Source organism: Molothrus aeneus, chromosome 1, assembly GCF_037042795.1.
Source record: "Molothrus aeneus isolate 106 chromosome 1, BPBGC_Maene_1.0, whole genome shotgun sequence".
NCBI lineage: Eukaryota > Metazoa > Chordata > Aves > Passeriformes > Icteridae > Molothrus > Molothrus aeneus.
Window position 1 is genome coordinate 117526890 of NC_089646.1, and position 25407 is coordinate 117552296.

At 37.9% G+C, this 25407-nt stretch overlaps 1 protein-coding gene across 3 annotated transcripts in view; it reads right to left on the minus strand.

The window, feature by feature from the left end:
* Positions 1–364: 364 nt before the first annotated feature.
* Positions 365–25407, minus strand: part of CYP7B1 (cytochrome P450 family 7 subfamily B member 1) — a 121665-nt gene continuing 96622 nt past the window's right edge. The window contains exons 1-6 of one of the 3 annotated variants that reach the window (XM_066563517.1): positions 18999–19054; positions 12902–13023; positions 12087–12683; positions 11436–11642; positions 5224–5402; positions 365–1246 (exon numbers count right to left, since the gene is read on the minus strand). In XM_066563517.1, the coding sequence (XP_066419614.1) occupies positions 950–1246; positions 5224–5402; positions 11436–11642; positions 12087–12663 (1260 nt within the window). In that variant the 5' untranslated portion in view covers positions 12664–12683; positions 12902–13023; positions 18999–19054 and the 3' untranslated portion in view covers positions 365–949. Of the gene's footprint in view, positions 1247–5223; positions 5403–11435; positions 11643–12086; positions 12684–12901; positions 13024–18983; positions 19136–25407 lie in introns of those variants that run through there. The other 2 variants (XM_066563509.1, XM_066563501.1) reach the window with 2 other exon arrangements.

The following is a 25407-nucleotide window of genomic DNA, read 5'->3' on the forward strand; positions in this document are numbered from 1 at the left end:
GTAAAACAATGCTAAAAAGCATTTTTAGATACCACACTTGCCCTTGAAACCCTCTTCCTCTTTTGCCTTTTTGGAGAAATGAACAAACATAAGAAACGGTCAAAACAAATGCACGAACATGTTACTAAGAAACAGTGAGAGAAAGAGAAGCTAATTTTCGAGGTGATAGAATAATTCCAAATGGGCTTCTATATTTTCTCCCTGAAGATCATGCTTTTTTGGAGGGGGCTCAAGAGCCAAAATAGAGAATTTAGGCTTGATCAAGAGCCTATTAAAATCAACAGAACTTCTCTTCTGACTTTAAATGATTGTAGGAAAGAAATCACACATTTTAAACTTTTGCACTGCACCAAAAAAAAAAAAAAAAAGAAAAGAAAAGGAAAAGGAGCAAGAAAGCAAAGCATTCATCGTCAGTACATAAACCTGAAGTTAGAAATGTGTTGTCAGTAAGACATTCTTGCAAATCATCCTCCACCGCCCCACACAACTTCCATCACATCTCCCAAATAAAGGGCTAAGATTCTCAAGACCATGAAAGAAATAAAGTAAATATAAAGTTAGGATAATAATCACAAGAAGTTCCCCCTTTCTTGTTATTATGCTTCTATGAGCAGATGCTGATATTCATGTAAATGGCCTGGATTCATGCTCCCTGTAAGTCCTGCCCATCTCACAACCAAGAATATGGGGATGCACCTTGTAGAGATGCTGGGCTATTTACTTGGCCAGACTCTGGTCACATCACCTCACTTCACCACTGAAGCAGGACAAATTGAGGCTGCACGTCCCTGCATCTGGTCTTTACCTCCAGCCCAACAGCTTTTCTCCTAAGAAACAAAGAGGAAGGAGGTAAAAGCAGAGAGGGAAAAGCAAATGTTTCCAAAAATATAAAGCTGAGTGATGAAACAGAGCAAACATGGAGATTAGTGGAAGGCATATAGGCAGCTGCTCAATTTCTTAAGGACCTTAGCTTGTAACGAAAGGCAATATCAACGTCTGGCAGGAGGATACCAAGGCCCATGCGACTGTTATCAAGTCTGACAGCTTTGTTTTCTGCTAGTTCTACATCAAAATGAGACAATAGTATGAAAAGAAACATCTTCATCTCATTCATTGCGAGGAACCTCCCTGGACACATGCTGATCCCAGAGCCAAAGGGCATTAGGAAATACTTCAGTTTTCTTCCTGCCTTGTAGAATGTGGTTTTCTTCTTGCCATTCTCTATGTATCGATCGAACTTATACTCCTGAAAATGAAAGAGAGAGACAGCGTGATATCTAACAAGGCAGTTACATGAGCTGCTTTCTTTGCACAATGGTAACGCGTCTGAAACCCAGAAAATAAGATAAAGAGGAAGACAAGGAGCTGACAGCTTCTTCTTTTTAGCTGGTTCCCTCAAGTTTCATTAACTCACATTATCTTCCCTGCAAAGAACACTCTTTAAATCCACTTATTTAGCTTAGTCCTTTTACATTAAGCTCCTTCAACTTCCTCATCTCATCCACTGAATGTCTGGCCTATATTGATTGTAATTAGATTTTGACCACTTTGTAGCAGGGACAATGAACCTTAGTGGAAGGACAATTTTCTTGTAAAGCATCATACACACTCAGCGTGGTACATACATCATAAATAAGGATAATCTGCAAAATTCTGCAAATGCCTATGAATAAATTAATGCATTGCACCAATTTTGCTCTTGCAAACCAGAGCAAAATCCATCTTTCTTTTGCATCGAATGGTGCAGATTATTCAAAAACTCCAGCGCTTTGCAGTCAGCTTTCCTTTCAGTTGGAGATGGTTGCTGCTTAATTTGCCACATCTTACCTTCAAATATTTTGCTGCAGAAGCTGTGAGCAAGGCAGGACAATGCCAGTGACTGACAATTACAAAGAGGGTGTTTTCAAGTAAGGCTTGAGGTCACACTTGTAACCTACATTCCATAAATTGAACATATTTCTGACTATTTTTGAGTAGCAGGATCCCTGTTTAGAGATAATTTGTGTTTTTGAATGAAGGAGATCTGGCATCCTCACTCAGTCAATGGCAAATTAACCACTTACAAAACCCTCCTGCATGCTTTGAATAAAAATGACAGGCACTTCTTGCTTATGGTCACTCATTAGCATTTGTCCTGCTTTGCATACATCTGCTATAGCAGCAGCCATTTGGAGCTGGCTGGGAACAAGTCAGTCAGACAGAAACCGACCTCAACTGATTAAAAAACCCCACACCACCATTAAAAATACACTGATACTGATCTACCCATTAGATTAAAGGCTCTGAAAATCATGCACTCCAGGTCTTGCTGTTGAGAAACAAATGTCAGGGGAGGTGGTGAGTGAGAAAGGGAACAAATACTAGATGCACTGGAGGGGATGTAACTTTGGGTGCTGAAGAGCAAGAGCTTATTTCACTAAATGACAGAGGCCTGGATTTTCTACAAATATAAAGGTGATTCTATGTCTGCTTCCACTGACAGGTAATTCTTTTCAGTCTCTTTGAACACCCCAGCCAAAAAGAAGCATGCCTTTATTTTTTTTCTATTGCTTCATTTGGAGCAGCACAGTAACAAAAATGAAAGCCCAGCATATCATAAGATTTACTTCCTGAATTCTAAATCCTGCTGGTCTAAAAAAGCACTGCTAAATATGAACTGCAATAGCTTAAAAACCCAACCCAGAGCTCTTCTCAAATGTTTTTACAAGGTGCACTTCTGGTGTCTGGAGGAATTAAGCACTGTGTTATTGAACACACAGACACACTGGGTCAAACCTTATGCTTTCTTTGTCATATTCAGAGCTTTCTGAGACTTGCAATTGCTTTTGACAAAAACTAAATTGCTGTCTAAGGAACAGGGGAAACAGAAAACAAGTGTGAGACAGGAATGCAGCCAATGACAGTGACATCAAACTCAGGGCTGCTGAAGTCCCTTGGGTTGAGTAGTGTTTCCTTAAAAGCTAGTTCACTGACTAATAAAGACCAATTTTAAAAATGAAAGAATTTTCAGCCATGCACAAGGTCTCCTGAAAGAGACATGGTGGCTGACAGCAAGGAAAAGGTCAGGACACTGAGCAAAAGCAGCCAATGAAGTTCTGTGTGGATGAGCTGCTACAAATATTATGAAAACTGAGCAATCTCCTGTGATTGATCAAAGTCTCCTTCTGTCACATACTGTATTTAGCTTTGTTTGGGAAGTCACCATAGAGGGTTTCCTGCAGGGTTTCCTGATACTTACTCTATGGGTTTTGCAGAGTTCATATACTGAGCTCTATAACTAGCTGAGTTAGAATTTAGGGTTTCACTTACACACTTTATAGAAAACTGACTAATTTATTTAGGCCTTAATGGGTGGAGAAAGAGGTCAGAAATATATGCTTACACACTTACACAATATGGTGCCAAAGCACAAGATAGCTTGAACTTAAATTTATGTATCCAGGAGAAAAAGCATTGCTACAAAATTATCTCATCAAGCTGCCTGTTTTCCCAGGAAAAGTTTTCCCTAAATACATGACAAGCTCAAGACTGCACCTTTCAAAAAATTCATTCTCCATCTCTATCTGATCCTCAGTAGTTATTGTTGAAAGCACACTGCATATTTTAAGAACCAAACAGAACAGTGATTTCCCCACTTTTCGAGAGGGACCCATGTGCTGAAATCAATGTACTGCAATGTGTGGATTGCTCATTCACTATCAAAAAGATAAAATATATGAACTAAAGCTGTACTGTGAAAGCTGAGCAGAGCTGATACTAAGCAGATATATTCAAGCAATGGAAATATGGTAATATATTCTGGCAATTATTGGATAAGGGAGGAGATCAGTTTCCACACTGATGCTTTTGGTCTAGGACCTAAACAAACAGATGGACTTTTGACAAATCAATAACGTTCTCCAAAATAAAGTGTTAAGGATAAAATAAAAAAAAAAAGAAGCTTATTTGTTAGCTGTTATCTATCCTTTTTAAGGATAAAAATATTAATCAACTATTTGCCAATAGATGAATTATTTTTAAAACCCTGATTTTTCTCTGCAGGCTTTATCTTCATTTTTGGGTGGGGACAGCCAGCAAATGTAATTTTCATTCTCGTGGCTCCAGTGTTCATCCCAGTGACTATACCTTACTCCTGCTGACTCCAACATGCTCCACACCTCCTCTCACTGAGGCTGGCAGAGCTCCTACACAATGAAATGCTGTCCTGCACCAACGAGGCACTTGAATCTCATCTTTTCTTTGCAAGCTCTCATCTTTAAATTCCTGAAAGGGAGAGCTTCACAGAGCAACGTCTCTAACACGGGCTTTCTATAACCACGTAAAAAGATCCAGTTCCTTTCTTCTTTGGCTCAAATGCCAAGGATGGAAATCAGCATGGCTGGGAGACAGCCATTTGCTTAGGAAAATAGGGGTGAGGAATGGATGAGGTACAAGCTCTTGCCTCTCAGGCAGATGAGCCATTTAAAAGCCTCAGCGTGCACCCTTGCTCTTTCTTGCTCTTCCTCTGTGGCACCCTGGGCTGGGGACAGCAATCTGGGGAGCAACCTAGCCGAGAGGAGAACTATTCAATTTGCATGCAGGTGGTGAACTTCTGAAGCTGTATTACAGCTGAGGCAGGGTGGATTAATTTTGAGTCTTTGATATTCATTAACTTGAGCGTCAGAGAAAAATACAAGGAGATGACACAATTACCCTCCGAGCTTCGCTGCAGAGCAACAGCTTTACAGTCTCAAGTTCACAACACTCTAATTGATCAAGAAGGGGTGAATCCCTACGAAGGGAGGTGAAAAAGCATAAGGCTCAAGTAAGACACTGCTATTATAAGGCTTCAGAGAGTCAATGATGCTTTGCGGGCACTTAGCTAAATGGCCCACATTATTTGCTATTTAAACCACCTTCTATTATTCAGCCCTCCTTGGGTATCAAATGATCCACTGCCAAACAAAGCCCACATTTAGCCTAAAGTTTATGGTAGTCAATGTGCAATTGTCAATTCCTTTGAAAGCAGTCCAGTCAGTCTCATCACCATATTTCTCTCTTCAGGCCATGAATCCTTTGACCTGCAGGGCCCTAGAAAATACATCTGAAACTAGGAAGATTTGTTCCACAAGAAGGAACAGCAGTAAAAAAAAAACACAAAAAAAACCAGAACCACAGATCACAAAAGGCTTGGCTGCTTCGATGTGCCTGGAGTAGGAAGAGTGGCACCAGCTGAATGTTTACCTTAGGATCTTCATAGACCTCAGGGTCCATGTGCAAAATCTGCGGGTAAAGGGCTATCCAGTCTCCTTTCCTCAAAACGACTTCTTGATTCCCTTCAAGCTTGAGAACAAAGTCCTCTTGGCTGATGCGGATGTTCATAGAGGACGAGCACATTCTTAAACTCTCGTTTAAGGCACTCTCTGCGATTAAACAAAAGGGGGGAGGGGGGAAGCATCAGAAATATGGGAGATGATTGGAAGTTATACATGGCTACGGCTGCTGATTCTCCAGGAGTTTAGTAGGGCAGGCTAAAGGGGGAAAAAAAAAAAAGGGAAAAAAAACACACAAGCAAAACCAAACATAAAGCAGAGACCAGGAGGAGGCAATACACAAGCCCACAGGGTGTGGGTGGGGCAGTCAGGGATGCTGAGCCTCCCGAAGTGACTCTCCCTGATGAGATGATGGTGATGAGAAATCCTGTCTGTTGAAAGCAGCACCATGTTTTGGGTGGAAAGTCATTATTCAGGCATCGTGTTTAAAACAACGCAATCAAAAGACATGAACGCTTTATGCATTTACATATATTTTGGTGGTTGCAAACAAGTACCAGTGAAAGCATCCATGGAGCTGTTTAGCTTGCCTTTTGAAAGTTGTTGGATTTAATGGTAGAACTATACATTAGAAATCATTCTGCTTGTTAATTCTGTAGTCATTCTGAGATTTTTAAATGCATTTTCTTTTCAATGCACTGTGCTGCCAAATTATAGTGTCTGTTGTGGTCAGAGTGAATGAAAGCAATTCATTATTTGCCTAGTAATTTTAAGAGAGAAAGACACTTCTAATTGGCCTAGAGGAAACAAAACATAGTCCTTTCAGGTTTGGGGAAAGCAAGATCTCTGTCTCCACCATCACATCCTGGAAGGCTCCAGAAGCTGAATGTCCTTGCTTTCCCAGTGGCCTTCACCTTTTGCTCCTAGCACGACAGATTTTATGGCTAATTTCCGGCAATTTATCCTGGCAGTTTGAGGAGGAATTCCTTTGGGAATAATATGCATAATTTGCATAAATCATTCTGATAGCATGTATATCAGCATGTAGCTCCTGTCTAGGGCTGCATCTCTCACTTTGTAATCAAAACTGACTATTTTTCCACCAGTGTGTATGGGCACTGTTATATGTGACTTGATTCCTTCTAATCATTAGTGTGAAAAATAGCCTAAAATAGGGTTTCATTTGCATGTAATAATCCATTTGTGTCTGCCTTTATGTTTTGTGATATCAAATAAGCCTTCTCTAAGTGTTCACCAAGGCACTGCAATTGCTGCACCCAAAAGGTTAGTTTATTAGAGACAGTAGCTACCCAGTGTAATGCCTCTGAAAAAAATAATAACAAACGTTCTTTCACTAAAAATTAAATCTGGTGCAGCATGCATAGCAAATAAAGTGGCCCTGGATGCTTTCTTGCAGGAGGTTTTTCCTTAAGCATGCATTTGTCTAAAGAAATGAGGCTGCGGTCAGCTTTGTGTGGCCAGTGCCGTGATTCAATGTGACGTACAGTGAGTCTGTGCATATTCTTTTGGACTGCCTTCGTTACTATAATCAGGCAGAGTCAAATCGGCTTGTTGGTGACGAAGCCAGAAAAGAACCCTGGTTCCAGAAGATGGCCTCTACTGCGGATAGCCACAAGGCACCTGACACGATAGATTTCAACTGGCAGCGCTCTGGCAACAAAACTTTACGCGGTACAAAGGAAGGGTCCAGCCTCGGCTCCAGACTGCCTTCAACCTGCAGAAAATGAAGCTGGTAGCTTTGTACCAGTCCACCATCTGGAAATGGATGTGGAGACAGCAGAAATCAAATGAGGAAGAGGGAAGGAGGGAAAAAAAACAAAAGAGAAATAATTATAAAGTGTCGCGGCAAAATAGCAGCACGTTTAACCGCCCAAGCAATGCGGTCACATCCTATCGGTAGACATCCTCCCAGAAAGCGCGGCAGTCCCTGCCCGCTGCCGGATCTCAAATGACAATTGGGCAGCATATCTTATGCAGAAGTTAATCACAATAATGGAGCACAAAGTGTGGCTTAGCGGTCAGATCGTAAATGACAAATCTGTTTTACCTTCCAGTACCAGTTATGTGTGGAAGGCGAGCTTGGCTCTCGCTCTGAGCGATCATGCCGATAATCATTAGATGACAAAAGTAATGAGTCACATTATGATCAACAAAGGAGAATGGAGCTTATATGGCTTTGCAGGCTCACATTAAAAAAATAGACAGTCAGCTTTCTACAAATGCCAGAGCTATACGTTGAGAGGAATGACAACTGCACAATAAAACTGCAGCCTTTACTTGCAGTTGTCATAGTTCAGCAGACACCAGCCATCGCCGCTGACAGACCAGCTGGGTAGCTTGGGAGGCCTTCCATTCTGCACCGTGAGGTACAGTAAATTATCCAGCACGGTAGAGCAACATCTGTTTCTGTGCTTGTGCCGAACAAACAAGGCAATTTAAAGCATACCAAGGGATAACCAAGCAGCAAATGAACATGACCCTCATTTTTTTCCCCCCTTCTTACACACATGAGATGCTAAACTTCACTGTGCAAGCGCTACATAAAGAAGCCAGGCTGTTGTTTGATAAGGTGTTGTCAGAGAGATTTTACATCTTTTCTAGAGAGAGAAGGAGGGGGAAGACAGAGATATATCTCATAGTATTGTTATTCTTAGAATCCTCCCACTTCTCTCTTCATTTCTCTTATACTAAAGCTAGCACTCAGCTTCCAATTCATTCTAGACTTTTTTTTTTAAAAACTGTTTCAATATACTTATAAATATTCAGTCTTTAAACCCTAATTTGCTATACTTAGTTCACATGCCTTCAAGCATTTGTCTTCCAATTTCCACTGAATAAATGCGTACTAATGAGAAATAGAGCAAGCTGCTGAGGCAAAGCTGGGTGACTTGAGCCTGGCCTGCCACCAGCTTGTGATAGGCAGGCAAATTGAGTTAAAATGAAAAGTCTTGTCAGCTGAAATACAACATGGTAGCCAAACAGCAAGCTGTCAATCATCCAGCCAAAACAAGGGACTGCAGGTAATAAAAGGTCATTGCGAATCATAAGTGCATTTGGCTTTCGTAGGCAAGTTAATTTTAATTAAACATGATCTCTATCTGTAAATGTTTTATAAAACTTATTGTGCAGTAATGGATTGTTAATTTTACACTAACACAGAGCAGGTAATAGGGTGCAATAATTATTAGAGTGTATTGTAGAAAATAGCTATTGAGTATGCAAATATTTGGGGGGGTCATTTACCCATGGGCATCACGGTGTGCCAACACAAACGATAATCTGAAAGAAGTACATTTGCATCTTACTCAGAACTAAATGTACTGCCCAGCCCATTCCAGAAAAATATATTTATTCTTTTCAATTCAACCACTGATTTTAATGCTTAGCGTTTGTGTTACGACTACACACTCTGTATTAGCTCCTTTTGGGTCCCAACCCTTTCTTGTGTACAAAACAATTTTTCAAGCTGTGCTCTTTTTGCAGGAATATCTGGGATTCAGCAATGACCTGGGGCAAGAATACTTCACCATATAAACGAATGGACTAATATTAAATAAACGAACTGACTAAACATGCCTAGCATTAAGCATGCACTAAGTACATCTCTGCTTTACCCTTGGCATTTCCATTATAACCAGTTTAACTGACAGACCATTTTCATGTGTCCTTTACCATATTAGAGCTCTGTTGTGAGCCATAATGTCTAATAATGTATGTTACTCTGTGCACACAAATAGGTTTGGATTTTGGGACTGTATTGTGTTATGCAGACAATACAAAGGGTGCTGCCCCAGAAATGCCATCAGAAGAAGATGACCCTATCAGGGCCAAAATTTGCTAGTTTAATTTTGGGTTGAGTGTGTTCTGCATTTTGGTTTCCTTTGTTTGGTTGGTTTTTTAAAATAAAATAATCATGTACCTGAGCTTAGAATTTAGGAGCAAATCAGGCCATTTTCTTCCCTAGACCAAACAAGCTGACCATAATAACAATGCTCTTCCAGAGAAAGACTTTTAGCAATTTGTGCTTCTTCTCCATAGCATGAGGATTCAAAAAAACTCTTGTTATAGTAGACCCAAAAGAGGATGGAGAATCAGAGCACTTAAAACAGGCGAATGAGATGACAACGTGATGAACATGCAAGCATCCCACCTGGTCTGCCTCATTTGAGAGCAGGGACACAATCCCAGTTTCCTACGCTCCGGGTTGGCACAGAGGGAACGGAAAGAGGAAAAGCTCAGTCTTGGAGGTTTGGGGTCAGTGGCCTTCCTGCAAGAGGGGAGGTCTTGGCGTTCAAGCAGTGCAATTTGGGACCTTTGTCCCTCCTACACATTTATGAACAAAACATCCCTTTCCACTGAAGCATGACTCCAATTCTCTTATGGTACAGATTTTTTTCTATATTATTATTTTATGGGACAGTATCCAGCCCTTGATGACTTAAGTGCCAGAAGAATTGAAATCTAGCTTCTGTTCATATCACATTATGTTTAACATGATTATGAAATTTAACAAAAGTGTTACAAGAATACTACAAAGTAGGATGTGGCACTTCCCTCTCAACACATAAATCAAATGCTACCAAGGTACTTCAAGATTTCAAGAAGCAGAGGAATGACACAGTTAATGTTTTTAAACTGTTCATACTGTTTTGCACCAGATGGTTTTAGTGAACTACATGGTTTTATTTTCCTTATTCCTACACTTTTGGGGAGCCTTATTTTTCCCCTTTTTTCTTTTCACTGGACATTCCCATCTTAGTCTATAAATATAAACTAAGTTCTCTTTTGATTTTCCTGATGCTTGGTAACTTATTTATCGGTGTATGCTAGCTCTGATGTGAAGTAGTTTTACTTGTGCTCCTTAGAAGTCCATTAAATGCTTAGAAAGTCATGTTACTCACCAGAATTGTCATGCAATACCTCCACTACTTCAAAAACATTCTCCATTGGTTAGAGATACATCTGCATCAAAACAGCCATGACTCTGGATGTAACCAACTTTGTAGACTCACGATATGTAAGATTAATATTAATGCTCTAACACAAAGGAAATGGATTGGACTCAATTTTATATTTGTACTAATCAAATCAAGTTTGCACACAGATTCTTGAAATGAGCCACACTGGATGATCTTGGAGAATGGCAGCTATTACAAGGGTCCAAACCAGGCACAGAATGCACTGCTCCACCATCACCCCTTGACACAGCTTTGTTTAAGAGTAGAGCATCAGTTCAGGTCATGAGCTACCAAGACCTATGGACATGAGCTTGTTTTGAATACGGGATTGGTTTTGATATTTAAAAACAGGGGATTATTGAACCTTTAATCTTTTGTTCAGCTGTTGTCTGCCCTTGTAACACTACTTGTGGAGATTCACAGATGATTAGAAGTTTGGTACCTACCTGCTACCACCTTTCAACCTTGGGCTATTTTCACCATTTCTCTTGCCAGTGTCTATGCACTACCAAATGAAGAGAAACCAAGAGCTGGTGCTCTGAAGGCCTATACAGCTCCTGATTCAAACAACTTCCAATGACCACTGGCAAGGGTCTCCCTCTGAACCCTGGATCCAGAACTGGAAGATGTGTAGCTCCTTTAAAGCTCCCTCTTTTGAATGAAGTACTAAAAACACCGTTTCTCCTCTGCAAATTTTTATCTTCTTATATTTTATTTGGAGGTATTGCCCAACAGAAGCCTGCTTTAGAAGCCTTTTTTGTTTTGTTAAAGAGAGAGAGAAAGAAAGAAGAAAGAAATTGCTTGCAGATAAAATACATTTGCAGTTTAAATATACAATCCCACTTTAATTTCAGAAAAGGGTCTTTCTTGGCAGTACCATACAGAAGTATTTGAAATGCATTAACACTTCGGCAGATGCTCAGAATCAAACAACTTAATAGGCATCAACTTTTTTTCAAATAATTGCAAAGCTTCGATTTAGCCTTTTGCATACCTTGCATAGTTAATTACCTAGGCTTTAATGTTTACATGCAATGAGAGTATCTACAGCTATAAACTACATAATTTATAATTGATGTAAATGGGTGTTATTATGTCAATTAGGCAGCTGTGTCCTCCACCTTCTCAGTAAACAGAAATGAGTGATAAACCGAGTTTGCCGGGAGAGCCCCTCTCCTCTTCGTAACAGATAAAAATAAATTACCTAGGTAGACCAGGTTGTCCAATTGTTCTCTGGTGAGGTGGATGTTATATGTGGGCCCTCTCTTTTGACCTGTTGACTGCAGCAAATGGTCAATCTCGTCACGCACCGCTGCAAGAGCTTCTGGGTGCCGCAGAAGATAATACATGGCCCAGAATGTAGCTGGAATCGTGTTTCCCACAGAGGCCCACAGGAAGGCAAAATGATGTGCTGGGAGAAAATAAGTGAAAAGGAAGATTAATAGCGTTTATTACACTGATTAGATTTGCAGTGTGCTAATTAAAAGATGTTAGGACACAGACCCAGCCAAGGATCAGTGAATGCTAATGAGGACCAATAGGCTTCTGAAGTCTAATTTTCTGCTTAATGAGAATAGTTTGAAATGTAATGTCGGGGGGGGTGGGGGGAATAAGGGGAGGAAATGCAGCTCAGTTATAATCTTTCTCATTATCACCATTAAGTATCTTGTTTTACCACCTCAGCACAAAAAAAAAATCAATTATCATAGAGGGTTGTTTCAGAGTAAAACATTTTATCATTAGCCAATTAGAAAGAACATAAAAAAATTTCAAGGTCGCCATTTTGCCTTTTTATTTCAAAGGTCTATAGTAAATTATTTTATTTTAGACAAGCAATCATTCATAAGTTTCCTACCTGCTTTGTCATAATCTCCAAGCAGCTCATATTTCTCAAATATATCTTGTCTGGCTTGGACCACTTTTGACCCTCCCAGCCATTTTGTCATGTTCTGAAGTAAAAAATGATGTATAAGCTCCTTCCGAACCTTCTTGGTAGCTCCTAGCAACTCAATTGGTATGTTTGCAGCTAAATAGGGAAAGCTGGCATCAAACTTGATAAATTTGTCTCTGATTTCACTAATAACTTTGTGGCCATCTGCAGCAGGAACTCTTCCATATAGTGTTACAAAACTGGCTTCAAACATTACAGAGCAGCAGAATTTGTACATTTTTTCTGTTTCCCAATCTGTTGCTTGTGAGCATTTCCATTCAAATATATCCTGGAGATTTTTCATCATGTGGTCAGAAATGATATCCAAAGGCTTGCCTTGTAGATACTGGTAGATTCTGTGCAGGTTTTCCTTGAGTTCAGGGAATTTTCCTTTTGACAAGGCTGGGTAGTCAAAAGTTTTGGATGCCATTTTATTCGCGAATTCATGAAATTCAAGTTGCTTGCTATTTCGGATGACATAGACGTATTGAAATGGGTCCATGATAAAGGTAATATATCTACCTGAATAGAAGAACAGAAAATTATTAGTGACATGTGCACTTTTATAAATCTGGTGACACTTCCAGAAGCAATAACTGAAAATAAGCCGAAGCCTGTGAAAAAAGAGTGCAGAAAAAACCCCAAAGCAAAGATACGTCAATAAATATGAAAAGAAAAAAAAAAGAAAAAATATGAAACAAATATTATATAGATTTTCTTTGCCAGGATAAAGATTTCACCAGAGTACAGGCTCTTCTATAATCCTTGCAGTCTCTTCTATAATCCTTGTGAAGCCATTTCCACGTAGACAGATCTACTGTTTGTGCCAACAGTTGTGTGTGATCTCTTCAAATGTGGTGCTCTGAAACAAATAATTTTCTACTCAGGTCTAATTCATGAAAATACAGTGTGGAGTCATAGCAACATTTGGAAACTGTAGGTTTTCACTAGCAGAAAGCAAAAAACACACACATTTCACCTGCACAGAGGAAAGTGAACGGCAGGGGCTGGAGTGGAAAACATGCCACCTAGGCAGCCTTTTCCAAGCAGATGACAGAGGAACTCATAATCTGCCAGTTACAGCTTTAACTGCATGCGGCAAACCCCCAACATTTAAAGCTTTTCTCACATCTGGCTCTTTTTCCCTGAAGCTTTTCTAACTCTTTGTTAAGAATGTGCTTAGTATCCATAACATGACTACCTTAGTTTATGAATGTGAAGTCACAGCCTGTGATGTAGCAGGCACCATTTTTAGCACGGGCTCCACTGTGGGATACACACTGTCCCAGTGCTAGGATCCATTGTGTCAGAGTGTACCACCAACTTCCTACCCTTCCCAGGGTCCTTAATGAGGTGACACAGTGATACCTTCAGCTCCTTGTATAGAGGGATAGAATTGCATCAAGTTTGCATCATTTGCTTGTTCAAATTGTCTCTGCCAGAGAAGTCCTGCAATGTCTCCCCAAACTTCAATACAGCTGCTGAAAAAAAGCACTTGGAGGAACTACCATGAATCAAAATGCTAACACTCCCAAAGCTCAATTCAATCTTAGCTCTTAATAGATGGTTCTAAATTTAGAGTTCTTGATTCTTACCTTGAATGAAGAGGTGCATTAGGGAAAAAGGGTGCCTATTAAAATGTACACTTTCCCTGTGAAATATCCCAGTCACAAACTCAGGGAAAGAGCAAAGCTTCCAGCACTTACAGTCTAATTCTGTCTCACTAAAGGGACAAATCTCCTTTGATTTTAATGGGAACACTACATGCTTAACTGCGGACCAAATTTGGCTCTGTGACAGATGTCCAGAGATAAAGTAGTCACTACCACTAAAAATGTCAAGTATCCATGGTTACCATATAGTGATATCTGAATTATCATACTTATTTCATATTCTGATTTATATACACACACAGTGCCCTATGGTATCTGGGTACACTCTGGACTTCCTCTACAATTACCAGCTGCCATAATTCCCCTCCCAATTACATCAACTGCAATCCCAGTGAACTAGTACGGAAATGTGAAGGACATATCAAGACAGAATTTGAACCCTTTTCCTTTTTTGTCAACAGTGTGTGAACATTTTTAAGATACTCATGGATTTTGTTTTACTGTAACATAATCAACCATAGCTGTAAATTTAAAGTATATTGAGAAACCAGCATGAAAGAGAGATCCTGAATTCTCAGTCCCCTTTTTAGACTTTCTATGACAACAGAGGCTAACAGGAATTTTTAGTCTTGACTTGACTTTAGTCTTGCAGGATCTTTGTTAAGAGTCCTAGAATTACCCTCGCTTTCCAGCTTTCACCTACTTTCATGCTCTTTATTGAGGTTACTATCTTTGTGATCAAAGCTTGGAAAGAATGTCCAGTGGAGCAATTTTTAATAAATAGATTTGGAGTGTTATTAACCCTAAAGATGAAAGCTGGCTTCTTAACTTTGCATTTACAGGGTAAACAATTTAAGTTAAGATTTTTAATTAATATTAATTTAAACCATCTGTCCACCATCTGCTTATTTCTGATGCAAAATATGAGTTTCTTTGTGATCTTTAATCAGACACTTAGCAAACGCACATCAATTCTTATCATTTTTTAAGTAAGAAAATGATTTTCAGCAAATGAGTTTTCAGACAAACAATTTTAGTAATAATTTTAAATCAAAACTCACTCACCACTAGCACATACTTTGAAAAAAAAGTCCCTGAGAAAAAGAATATTACAGATCCTGGTTTTATTATTCTCATCAGGTTCCTGGTAGCAAAAAGTAAGTAAGTAACAAAATATAATTCATTTTGTAGAATCAATTCAGGTTCCAGACCACATCACTGCAAGTCAACAACATATATAAACACATAAACCAAAATATTTCTTGTTGCTACATTTACTAAGGGTCTAGATAATCAGAAAAGTGGAACCCCCCCTATAACAAAGGCAGCTTGTTTATGTATGCCATCGAGAATCTAATTTTAGATCTCTTAATTAGAAAGTACTAAAACCTAGGGCTAATTAATGGCAGTTAGAAAGTTGTGAGAGTGGGTCGGGGAGCCTTTAACAATTACAGTCATCTTTGCACACAGATGCCCTACATGGCTACACTGCTTACCCCAGTCTCATCCATACAGGAACAGATTGCTAATTACAAAATCGTGCCCCAACACCTCCTCTACATCCTGAACAGCAAACATCCGAAGTGGAACAAACTTTCTCACCTCAAGTTATGATTTTAAATTTTTAAAGTGTCAATATGGTCCTTAGTTTAGCTTTTAAAATCCTGTCCTTGTCCCCAGTGAGGTTTCTTCCCACTGACTGTCCCTGGTGGTGTCAGAGACAAATAAATTAAAACCTTTCATAAAGTTTTCAGTTATTATTTGGTATTTCAAAATGCAGTTTCCCCCTCTACTCCCATGTCTCTCCACTGCAGCTAATGCCAAGACAATCTTTGGAAAGTAACCTTTTCTGAAATCAACCCAAAATCTTGATACTCATGAGTTTCTATCAGAGTACTAAAAAAGGTAATCCCAAATCAGCCAAAAATGAAGGCACACTACTATTTCCTCAAATCATGTAGCCTTAAATATTGAAGATATTCATACAGAAACCACTAGAGACTAAGCCTTTCCCTGTTAGTTTGTAAAAAACCCCTTCAACACCAAAAACTAAGTAGACATGTACATATAGAAATGTCATACTCCAATTCACAGCAGTTTAAGTCACTGAGCTATTTTATTTAATACAGTAAAAACAAGTCAAAACAAGAGATGTATCCTTCTTTCTGCAAAAAGCCCTCTGATTTTTTATTTTTAATGGCTACAGAGAATTCATACTTCACTATCCAGTTTTTCAGTCTGCATTATACCCATGCTGCAAATAGCCTGGTTATCTCAATTTAGTTTCTACAATCTCCTAGAAATAGAAGATTGATGTGGAAAATATGAAAATTGTCAACATTGGTAAATCTGAGCACAGAAGCCAGTATTTGTATGATAGTTAAGAAATTACTCTAATAATGCATTCTGGACCTTTTTAATGCTAATGATGAAAGACAAGCATTTCAGATGGCATCTAATGATGGATGTTATTTCAGTAATGCTTGGAGCAGGCTTCAGCCTGATAAGGAGTTAATGAAAATTACCTTTTGCCTATGAGAGAAAAATGTGATATGCTACTGTAGGTGTATCATGCTTTAAAGAAAAGAATGACAGCAGCAGTATTCAAAAAGGCAAATGTGCTTAGTCAAAACCACGAAAATTATTTTATTAAATAATAATAGTCTCAGAGAGAATGTTGCAGGGTTCATTATCACTCCTATGAACTTGAGAGGAAAAGAACACAAAGTTTAATCCCAAGAAACAATGACAAAACTGTTTCAAGCTCTTTAAGTTCTTATCTAGCAGTCTGCCTATGCTGCTGACCCTTAACAAGCAGAGGGGCTTGGGAAGTATGATCATCTCAGAGCCACAGACTCTCTCTCTCTCTTTCCCCTCCTAATTATTTTCTTTTCTGATATTTTCTTTTTTTTTTTTTTTCCTCAAGACTATCGCATTTATGTAATCGTCCTCTTATTAGGGAGATTCTGCTGAACTGCTGACAATGATGTACAGTGGTGCTGCGCTGGCATGACGTTTGGGGAAAACGATTCTGCTGCACCACCACACAAAACCAATTAGAGAACTATTTTCTGCGACAGGTCAGGAATTTACATTGTTTCTCATAGAAAGATGTGCTTTTTAATTTCTTTATTAAGATGACATCCATGTCCCTTGCGACTTTTAGGGATGACAATCATTTGCTCATCACACGGGAAAGTACAATCAGCAAAATCGCATTACCAGTACGGGGCAACGCCAGAAACTCCAAGCATCGTTCCGCATTTTCCAAATGAACTAGTTTGAGAACCAATAATTATAAAAATATATATTGATAGAATTTTTTGACAGGACCTTTAGACATCCACCAGGGGGGTAAAGTAATGATAGTCCACATACAGCTGGCTACGCTATGTTTGCCGAGCACAGAAACATCATCTTTGTCAAATCAGTAAGACATACAGAAATCCTGTATGCCTTCGGATCAGGACACGAGAGGAGACACTAACTAGCTTTGGTTTCCTCCCTGACTTGAGGATGAAAATCTATTTCTCTTTAGTGAAGTCCTGATGGTCAGCACTTTTATACCGAAAAAGAGAACTTAAAGTGGTGTCTCTGTTATGATGAATTCACAAAATCAAACATTTCCCTGCACAAGACTAGAATGATATCCAGAACTAACTTTATTTACCTCAGTCTTTATCAAGGGAGGCTTGGCTCAAAACACTTGCACATAGGGGATTATCTGGATGGAATTTGGTTTATCATAGAAATAGAAATTTCTGAAATTAAATTACACTCATAATTGGTTAAACACAAACTTCTAAACATAGTCTTTCATAAAATAATAAAGAGGCAAAATAAATAAATATTTGATTAAACACTTTTAAGATTCTGAAGTATGACTCTATCCGGTTAATTGAATGTACTAGTATCTGAATTATAGCTATTAATTGGTATTTGGAGGAAGCCAAAACTGTATTATTGTGTGATTTCAAATTAACAATAAAAAAGATTGTATTTCAACAAGAGTTGGTGTTGTACTGTGCCAAACTCACTTTCAAGTTGCAAAAGATCTGATTATACCAGTTTTCAAAAAAAAAAAAAAATCCTGAATGAAATTTTAAAAAATAACATATTTAATACAATAAAAATTCTCTTCCAAAGGAAAAAAGGACAGATTTTTTTAAAAGGAGGAAAATTTTTATTAATTAAACACACAGCTTGCAACTAAATTAATTGACTTTTTTAAAAAAAAATAATTCCAAAAATGCTTCTATGGAAATATAAAGCTAATGCTACTACCCTAGGGAAAAAAAAAAGCAAACTTTATACTTTACACTTAATATTTTTGTTTCAAACTCCCTAAAACTACAGGAATAACTAAAATTATATGGACTAAAGCTGATCATTTGAACAAGGATATCAGCATGTAAAGGTGAAGAAGATTATTATAACTATCTATATTAATAAGAGCTTGCCTTTCTGAACACATGAAAATATTGGATTTTATATTGACTTTAGTAAAAAGTAGATCTCTATAGATAGATGTAAATTTATATATTTAACTTTCATTCAGGATTTTAGTTTTATTCTATGTTCTTCTTCCACAGCTAAGTGCCTACGTGAAATCACTCAAATGTTTGTACTCAATCTGGCTTAGTAATACAGTTATAAATACAGGAAACAGCAAGGTTATATCATACTTTATTATATTGTTATTTTCAGCAAGCATGATCAGAGTAAGAGGCTGGCAACGGGAAGTTTCTGTGTTCCAGTCCCGATTGTATCACTGAGTCAATGTGTCATTCATTCCCTTGTGTTCCTGTCAACCAGTTGTAAAATGTGTGAGAACAAATTCTGCACTTTTTTTCTTAAGTGTTTTCTAAATTTAATCTGATATTTTTCTGTGCAGTGTCAAGATGATGTTAGTTCTCCTTTCTTTAGGAAAAAACCCACCAATACATAATTTAATGTACTGGCAAAATCTATGTTAATACAGTACATACCTACAAAATCTGTCAAAATACATATATACTTAGAGATGTAAATAAATCCCCACACTGATAGTGATATTTTATAGATAACTATTATGCTTACAATATATGCAAATTTGAGGGATTTTTATGGGTCTATGCTAGAGAAAAATGTTTTGCGTTAAGGAAGATTCTAAACTAAACATTTGGATTAGTATTTAACTTCACTGATGGAAAAAAAGCAAGATACATACTAAAATATTTCTCACCAGCAATATGTACAGTGAAAATATCTCCAAATTTCTTTTGCTGATCCAGTAAGAATTTGTAAGCATCTTTTCTAAAAATCAGAGCTTTCCCAAGGTAAGGAATCCAGCCATTTATTAGTGGGGGCTCTCCAGTCTTTCTGTTAAAAGCAGAAAAAAACAAACAAACCAGGAGTTAACTTTGGCATGAGAGCAACTCATCTTTATATCTATTTATATATTACACTTAGACCCACCATTTACATCTGTAATTCCTGCAATGTTGTACAGAAAGTTCTTCAGATATGACGGCAGGTTAAATCTAATCACACCTCTGAGCACTGAAGGCTCCATGTGGTGATTAGGAAAAATAAGTGAGAGAAATTGAGACGCATTTAACTACAGGTCGTCCAGTTATTACCATTAAGTTATGAACACAGAAAAATGACATTCAGTAGAAAAGCTCCCAGCAAAGAGTCATCTCATTTTCAATATTTGGTGTGTCAGAGGAAGATGTATTGGAAGGCAATTATGACAGATTTAGGTAAATAGGACGCCGACACATCACACAAAACAAGTATCCTTACAGATAACATTTTAGTAATTTCAGCTTACCAGCACAGAGAACAGCCATTCTAACTAAATAACTTTAAAATATAGGATAATAATACAGACTGAACATTAACTGTAAAAAATCTTAGTCTCTTCATATTTATAGTCTAAGATAGAAATGTATCTGGACAGTTTAAGAAGAACATACAGGTATTGATGTTTGCATCCCAGTTTAAAAAAGCAGCCATGGTGCGTTAGTTATCTTTACAGAATAGTATAAAATACCTTTAAAGAATCTACTAAGTTACATTTTTCTTTAAAAGGAAAAAAGGTTCCCACACTGTTCTACTCCTGACTATAAGTAAATATCTTTCCTTCATGCTGGTCTTTAGTTGCTTGAATCTGATTTACAACAAAGAAACATAAAGCATGCTTGTTCTGGAAGGGATTAAAACAAATATTCACAAACAACTCTGCTGCTACATCCCATCTGTGAAGGTGACTTATACTACATGCAGAACAACTCATTCTGATTAAACACAAGATATTTACTAGCTTGGATCTAATCAAAGATCAAGGGATCACAAGCTTTACTACTATCATACACAGTATGGATTTTTATGTAGCTGGATTAACCCTATCATAGTCACATTCCCCCTTGAACTGCTGTAACACAAAAAAAAAAAAAAGAAAATTAAAATAACCATGGTATGCTGTATTTACTTTTAATTTTACTTTCAAAATTAAAACTTTTTGGGCAGAAAAATAAAAGCCAGAGATTTGCCCACTTACTTAAAAGAAGTTATTATAAATTTAATTTACAGATAAACAGATGTGGCTAAACCAAGCTGCATATTTTGATCTCTGTTTAACTGACTACTAACTTCAAATTTAAGTTTCCAAGAACATCTTTTGTCCTCTGGAAAACCAGTACATCTTCTTATCCAACAGTCTCACAGTCAACAGTTTGCTGTGCCTTTTTAATTTCCTTAAGTTTTGTGGCCTTGGCATTTTGTTTGGTTGTTTTGTAGTGTGTTTTTTATATTGAGGAGAAGGTCAAGCTCCTCTTTCTTCAATACCTCCCAGAAACCACCGCATTAATCATCCCCTTGTGGTCAAATAACAACATTATTTACTCAAATAGTCCAGAAAACTTTGTAATGTTTAATTTTGTTTTAAGTGAATAAAAGCAAAGAACTAATCTGAGATTACATGAGAGGGATCACTAGCCCTGGAAGCATAGCAGCCAACTTGATACCCTCAATTATCCCTTCCAAGCCTGTAAAGAATCTGGATAATTTACCCATTTTTTTCCCCCTCAGACTATTAAGTCCTGAGAGTGTCCACCTTTCACTTCCCTGGCTGGAGACTACGTCCTGTAAGTAGCATCCTGACAAATATTTAGATAGGCTTTTTGTCATCTTCTAATTGAATGCATCTAATTTCACCCTCCATGTTCTGTCATTCGGTCAGAAGCTGTATTCTTCACGAGCTCTCCGCCGGGTAAAAAGAAGGCAGCTCAGAAATCCAGGGGAAAATTAACTTAATACTCCAAGTCTTCGGGATCACATCAGGGAGACATTTTGCTATTGCAAAGACGTGAGGGTCATCGTTCACTTCAGACATGTTTAGCTCAGCAGCAATAAGCTTAACACTGTTAAACACTGTGTCAAAGCTACGTGGCTTTCAGAGAAAAATATAACACCAGTTCAACTTACGACCCACAGCAGACTGATAACAGAAATGTGTCTTCATTTCTAGCTTTCTGTCTCTTTGGGAGATGGAGGTCATCTCCACGACTTATCAATGTCTGCTAACACACAGCACAGAAAAGAGCGGCCGCTCGTATTTCAGTGCCTCCCCAAATCCAGCGCCTTTCTGCACAAACCTTCAAGCAGAGCAGTGCAGCCAACGCCATTTCCTGAGGGACTATCACCTGCATCCTGGGTATCTCCAGAAGTCTTCATCAACTTTGGATGCTAAACAGAACCATTAACAAAACCCACAGAAACTTTTACTGCTTAATTAATTTGCTCATGAACTTTAACTCTGGACTCACGCTTCACAGAAGTTGTAAAATTTGATAATTAGGGAAAATATTACAAGCATTAGAGTTATATTTTACTCATGACAAATATTTCGTTGTACCAAATGCAAAATATAGCTAAGATATATAATAGAGTGCTATGAAGCGTTTTGATGGAAATTTAGGACTGCAACTTTTTAATTTAAGCATTCGGAATGTCTTAGAGGTTACATTTTATTCAGGTCTAGTCTAACTGCTTAAATTCTAAAGTATTTAACAAACCTCACGATATTCCCAGGTCTTTTCACTCCACATATTGGGCTGGTTTTGCTTATATAGAGGAATATCTTTACTTGTTTGAGAAGCCTCTGTGAAGTCAGTAAGACTTAACGAACAAATTTCTCACATATGTGAGTGAATTTTACAAATAAAGCATCAGCAACATGTCCAATGCAATCTATAAGTAGACGGATCAGTTACAAAGTGGAGGGAGAGCAACACAGTTGTATCATCCATCATTGTTAAATAGATAATTTCAAATGGCATTATGCAAAAATCAGCTGGCTACAAATACAGCCCATAAATAGAATGAACAGATTTTGATAACTAATTTTTCATTGCTTTCACAGAGAAAAGAGACTTTCTGGTTAGCAAGTAATAGAGTTGCAACATCTACTACACCAAAAAAGAAAAGTTTTGGAGTTTGTTTACAGTTTCCTTATGGGAATATTTTTCAGCTCACCTAAAACACAGGAGGCAGTAACTCAGGTGTGATTATTTAGCTACTGAGGTAAGGCAATACTAAAAAATGTGGATGCTGTATCTATGTCTCACTTATGCCAAGCAGCAGTGATGCAATAAAGCAGGAGAAAAATGAGCTTCAACATAAGTATTTTGGAAAATGTTCAATAAAAAAAAATAAATTCAATGTCTCTAAACATTATGCTTTTATGTAGTGAAAGGGAATTATTTTGGAAATCCCAGAAAGTCATTTGTAAAGGTCTCTGAACATTACATCTTTTTTTTTTTTTTTTTTGTTATAAAGAAAATACCCTAAAGATTCACAAGCAAACAGACTTTGCCAACATGATCTGTCACAGAAATATTATTGCTTTATAAAAGCACACAAAACTATTCTTTTCTTGGTTTCAGCATTTCAACATCACTGCAGTGTGAGACATTGAACCCATGTAAATGAGAGGAGAATCTTTCTCATCTCACTGGTTATTTGTATTCCAAAGGAGCAGATGCCTTTCAAATTATGCAAAAACCCACAGCGCATCTTGTACTATAGCAGATGAACAGGTTAATTTTTCTTTTTGCACATAATAAATCATAAGTGCTTTAACACCCATAGTCGCATTTCATGAACATAAACCTTCTGTTTAATAATGTCTGTTTACAACTAGAATCAGACATACAGTAATCTTTTGCCTGGGATAAACATTAATCCAGATCTGTCTAGAAAAATTATACAATTCATTACCATAAGTAATCTCTATTGTGCCCCATGCTTAACCTTCATCTTTTTTTCCTGTCCTATAATCTTGCAAATCCACTGGTGGTGTATGATTGGCATCTGGTGTTAAGGCAGCCTTCACTGCACACAGTGCAGCTGAAGAAGCCCGACAGGAACACGTCACTCTGCAGGGTAACGCCAGTTCAGCTGACCGCTTTTCACAACAACTTCCACCAAAGGCAGAGAAAAACCCACCAGCCCAGGAGAAAAAGGTCTAACAATAATATAAAATGACCCTTCTTTTGCCACAGAGGGGTTATTTTCACTTTCCGAACCTCGCTACCATTCACAAAAGTTAAAGTTAGTGCTCTGAATTTTCCATAGTATCTTTGGACAAACAATCATAATACCATGTCCAAGCTGGAACACACCATGTCAGGGGACTTTAAGGAATGGAAATGGATTGGTACAGAGTAGAACAAAAGCTATTATGAACATGTCAAAGCAGTTAGAGATTATTCACAGGCTCGATCACAATATTTAAGCAACAAGACATGACAGACAGTGTCTTTCCAGGGGCTTATGAACACTCTTAACTGTGAGGAAAAGAATGAGGCCAAAGGCTTCAACCCCAAGAAAGGTAATCCCCAGAAATGTGGTGTCTGGAATGTCTTCTTGTATTATGAGAGAGAGAACACAGGAAACTTAGGACAGGAGGAAGCCAGTGAGTCTTTCTATTTTTTTTTTTTTATTTTGCAATTTTCCCCTAGACCTACTTATAGGTGTTCTACATCTATGAGGACAGAAAATAAAATTTTCTGTCAAATATTTGGCTACAATGCAATTTTTGACGTTTATAAAATTATGCATGTCTTAAAACCTCACCCAAATTATCTCACTCAGTGATCTCCTGGAACTCTAAATCTTCCAGGTTGAATACATGCAGTACGAAAAAGCATTCCCTGCAGAACAAGCCAGATGAGAGTTTTAGCAATATACAATCTTTTACCCTTGGATTCTCAGCTTACATAACTTCCTGTGGAGGTAAAGACATTGCTCCTATCTGGTCACTGCTTTCAGATTTGTGGGGAGTAAATGGATGCATCACCTTGAGAGAGACACGGGTTGACTCGATGAAGTGCGAATCCTGGACAGAAAAACCTCACACTGCTACTGCCTATACCATGCCTAGGTAAAGTGGCTTCATACTGCAGTACTGATCACCATCTCTTTTCCTTTAGGATAAAAATCACTCATAAAAGGAAAGGACAAAGACACAGAAAAAAGTAGAAAATACACTTTTGAGCACTCCAAGGAGAGGAGAGTTTATCTGCGCTCCCAAAAAGAGCAGTACAGCAAAACAGACTCTACAGGTAATGTGAGACAAACTGGGAGAAATGCCGACAAAAGCAAATCAACCAACTAGTGAATTTTTATAGTGATTTTTTTCCCCCAGAAAAATGCAATCCTTTTGTTGAAAGCTTTTCGTGTCAAAAATTTCTGTGATTTCAATAAAAAATACATTTTTTCTCCTTTAAAACCATACAAGGTTTTATTGCTAAGATCTCCAACTGTAATCCATTCACCACAGGAGCATCTTCTTTTCTCTCTCTTCAAGCAATTCAATTTAGGTAATCCCCAAATACCCAAAAATATCAAGACTCAATAACTCATTCAGTAACTCTGAAATATCACTCTCTAAGAAATCTTATTCCTTTGCAGTTTAGGCTAAATTATATCAAGAATTGTACGTTGACATTGTACATGGCAATTCTTCACACTGCACACTGTGTTGAAGGACACATCTATAAATTCTACCTCTATTTCTAGTTACCAGTTGGGACATTGCCTAAGAAGCCAAAAGGCAAGTAAATACCATTGTAGGAAAGTAATCTGAACAGTTTTAAAATGGAAACCCACAAAGAAAGAGCTTGTGGCTCAGGCTTTATCAAAGGCTCAACATTCTGAGAAATTTTACAATACCAAATGTAATGTAAAGTTTCATAACAGCCAGGATAGGGGGCATGGTGAAGACAAGACCTGGCCAATGAGACAATAATTCATCAGTATTAAAAGTTAATGCAAATTTAGGGCTCATAGCCTTCATTTTGCAATCCCACTTTGCTTCTGCTCTGGGTAAAGGCTATGAGAGCAGCCAAAACTACTCAACACTTTCCCTGACCAAGCCCAAGGTTGTTCTATTAAATTTTACATTTGAGGTTATTTGTCCAGTCCAGGACTTTTCCTTTCTTAATTCAGCTTTAATTAAAGAAAAATAGGCTAGGCAGACATGATGAGAGGTTACTGATTTCCTACCTGGTACCCCAGGTAGGGTGCTGTGCATTGGTATCTTCCTTATATTTTCCTATGCCCTTCTTGAAGACAGTCAGTAACAG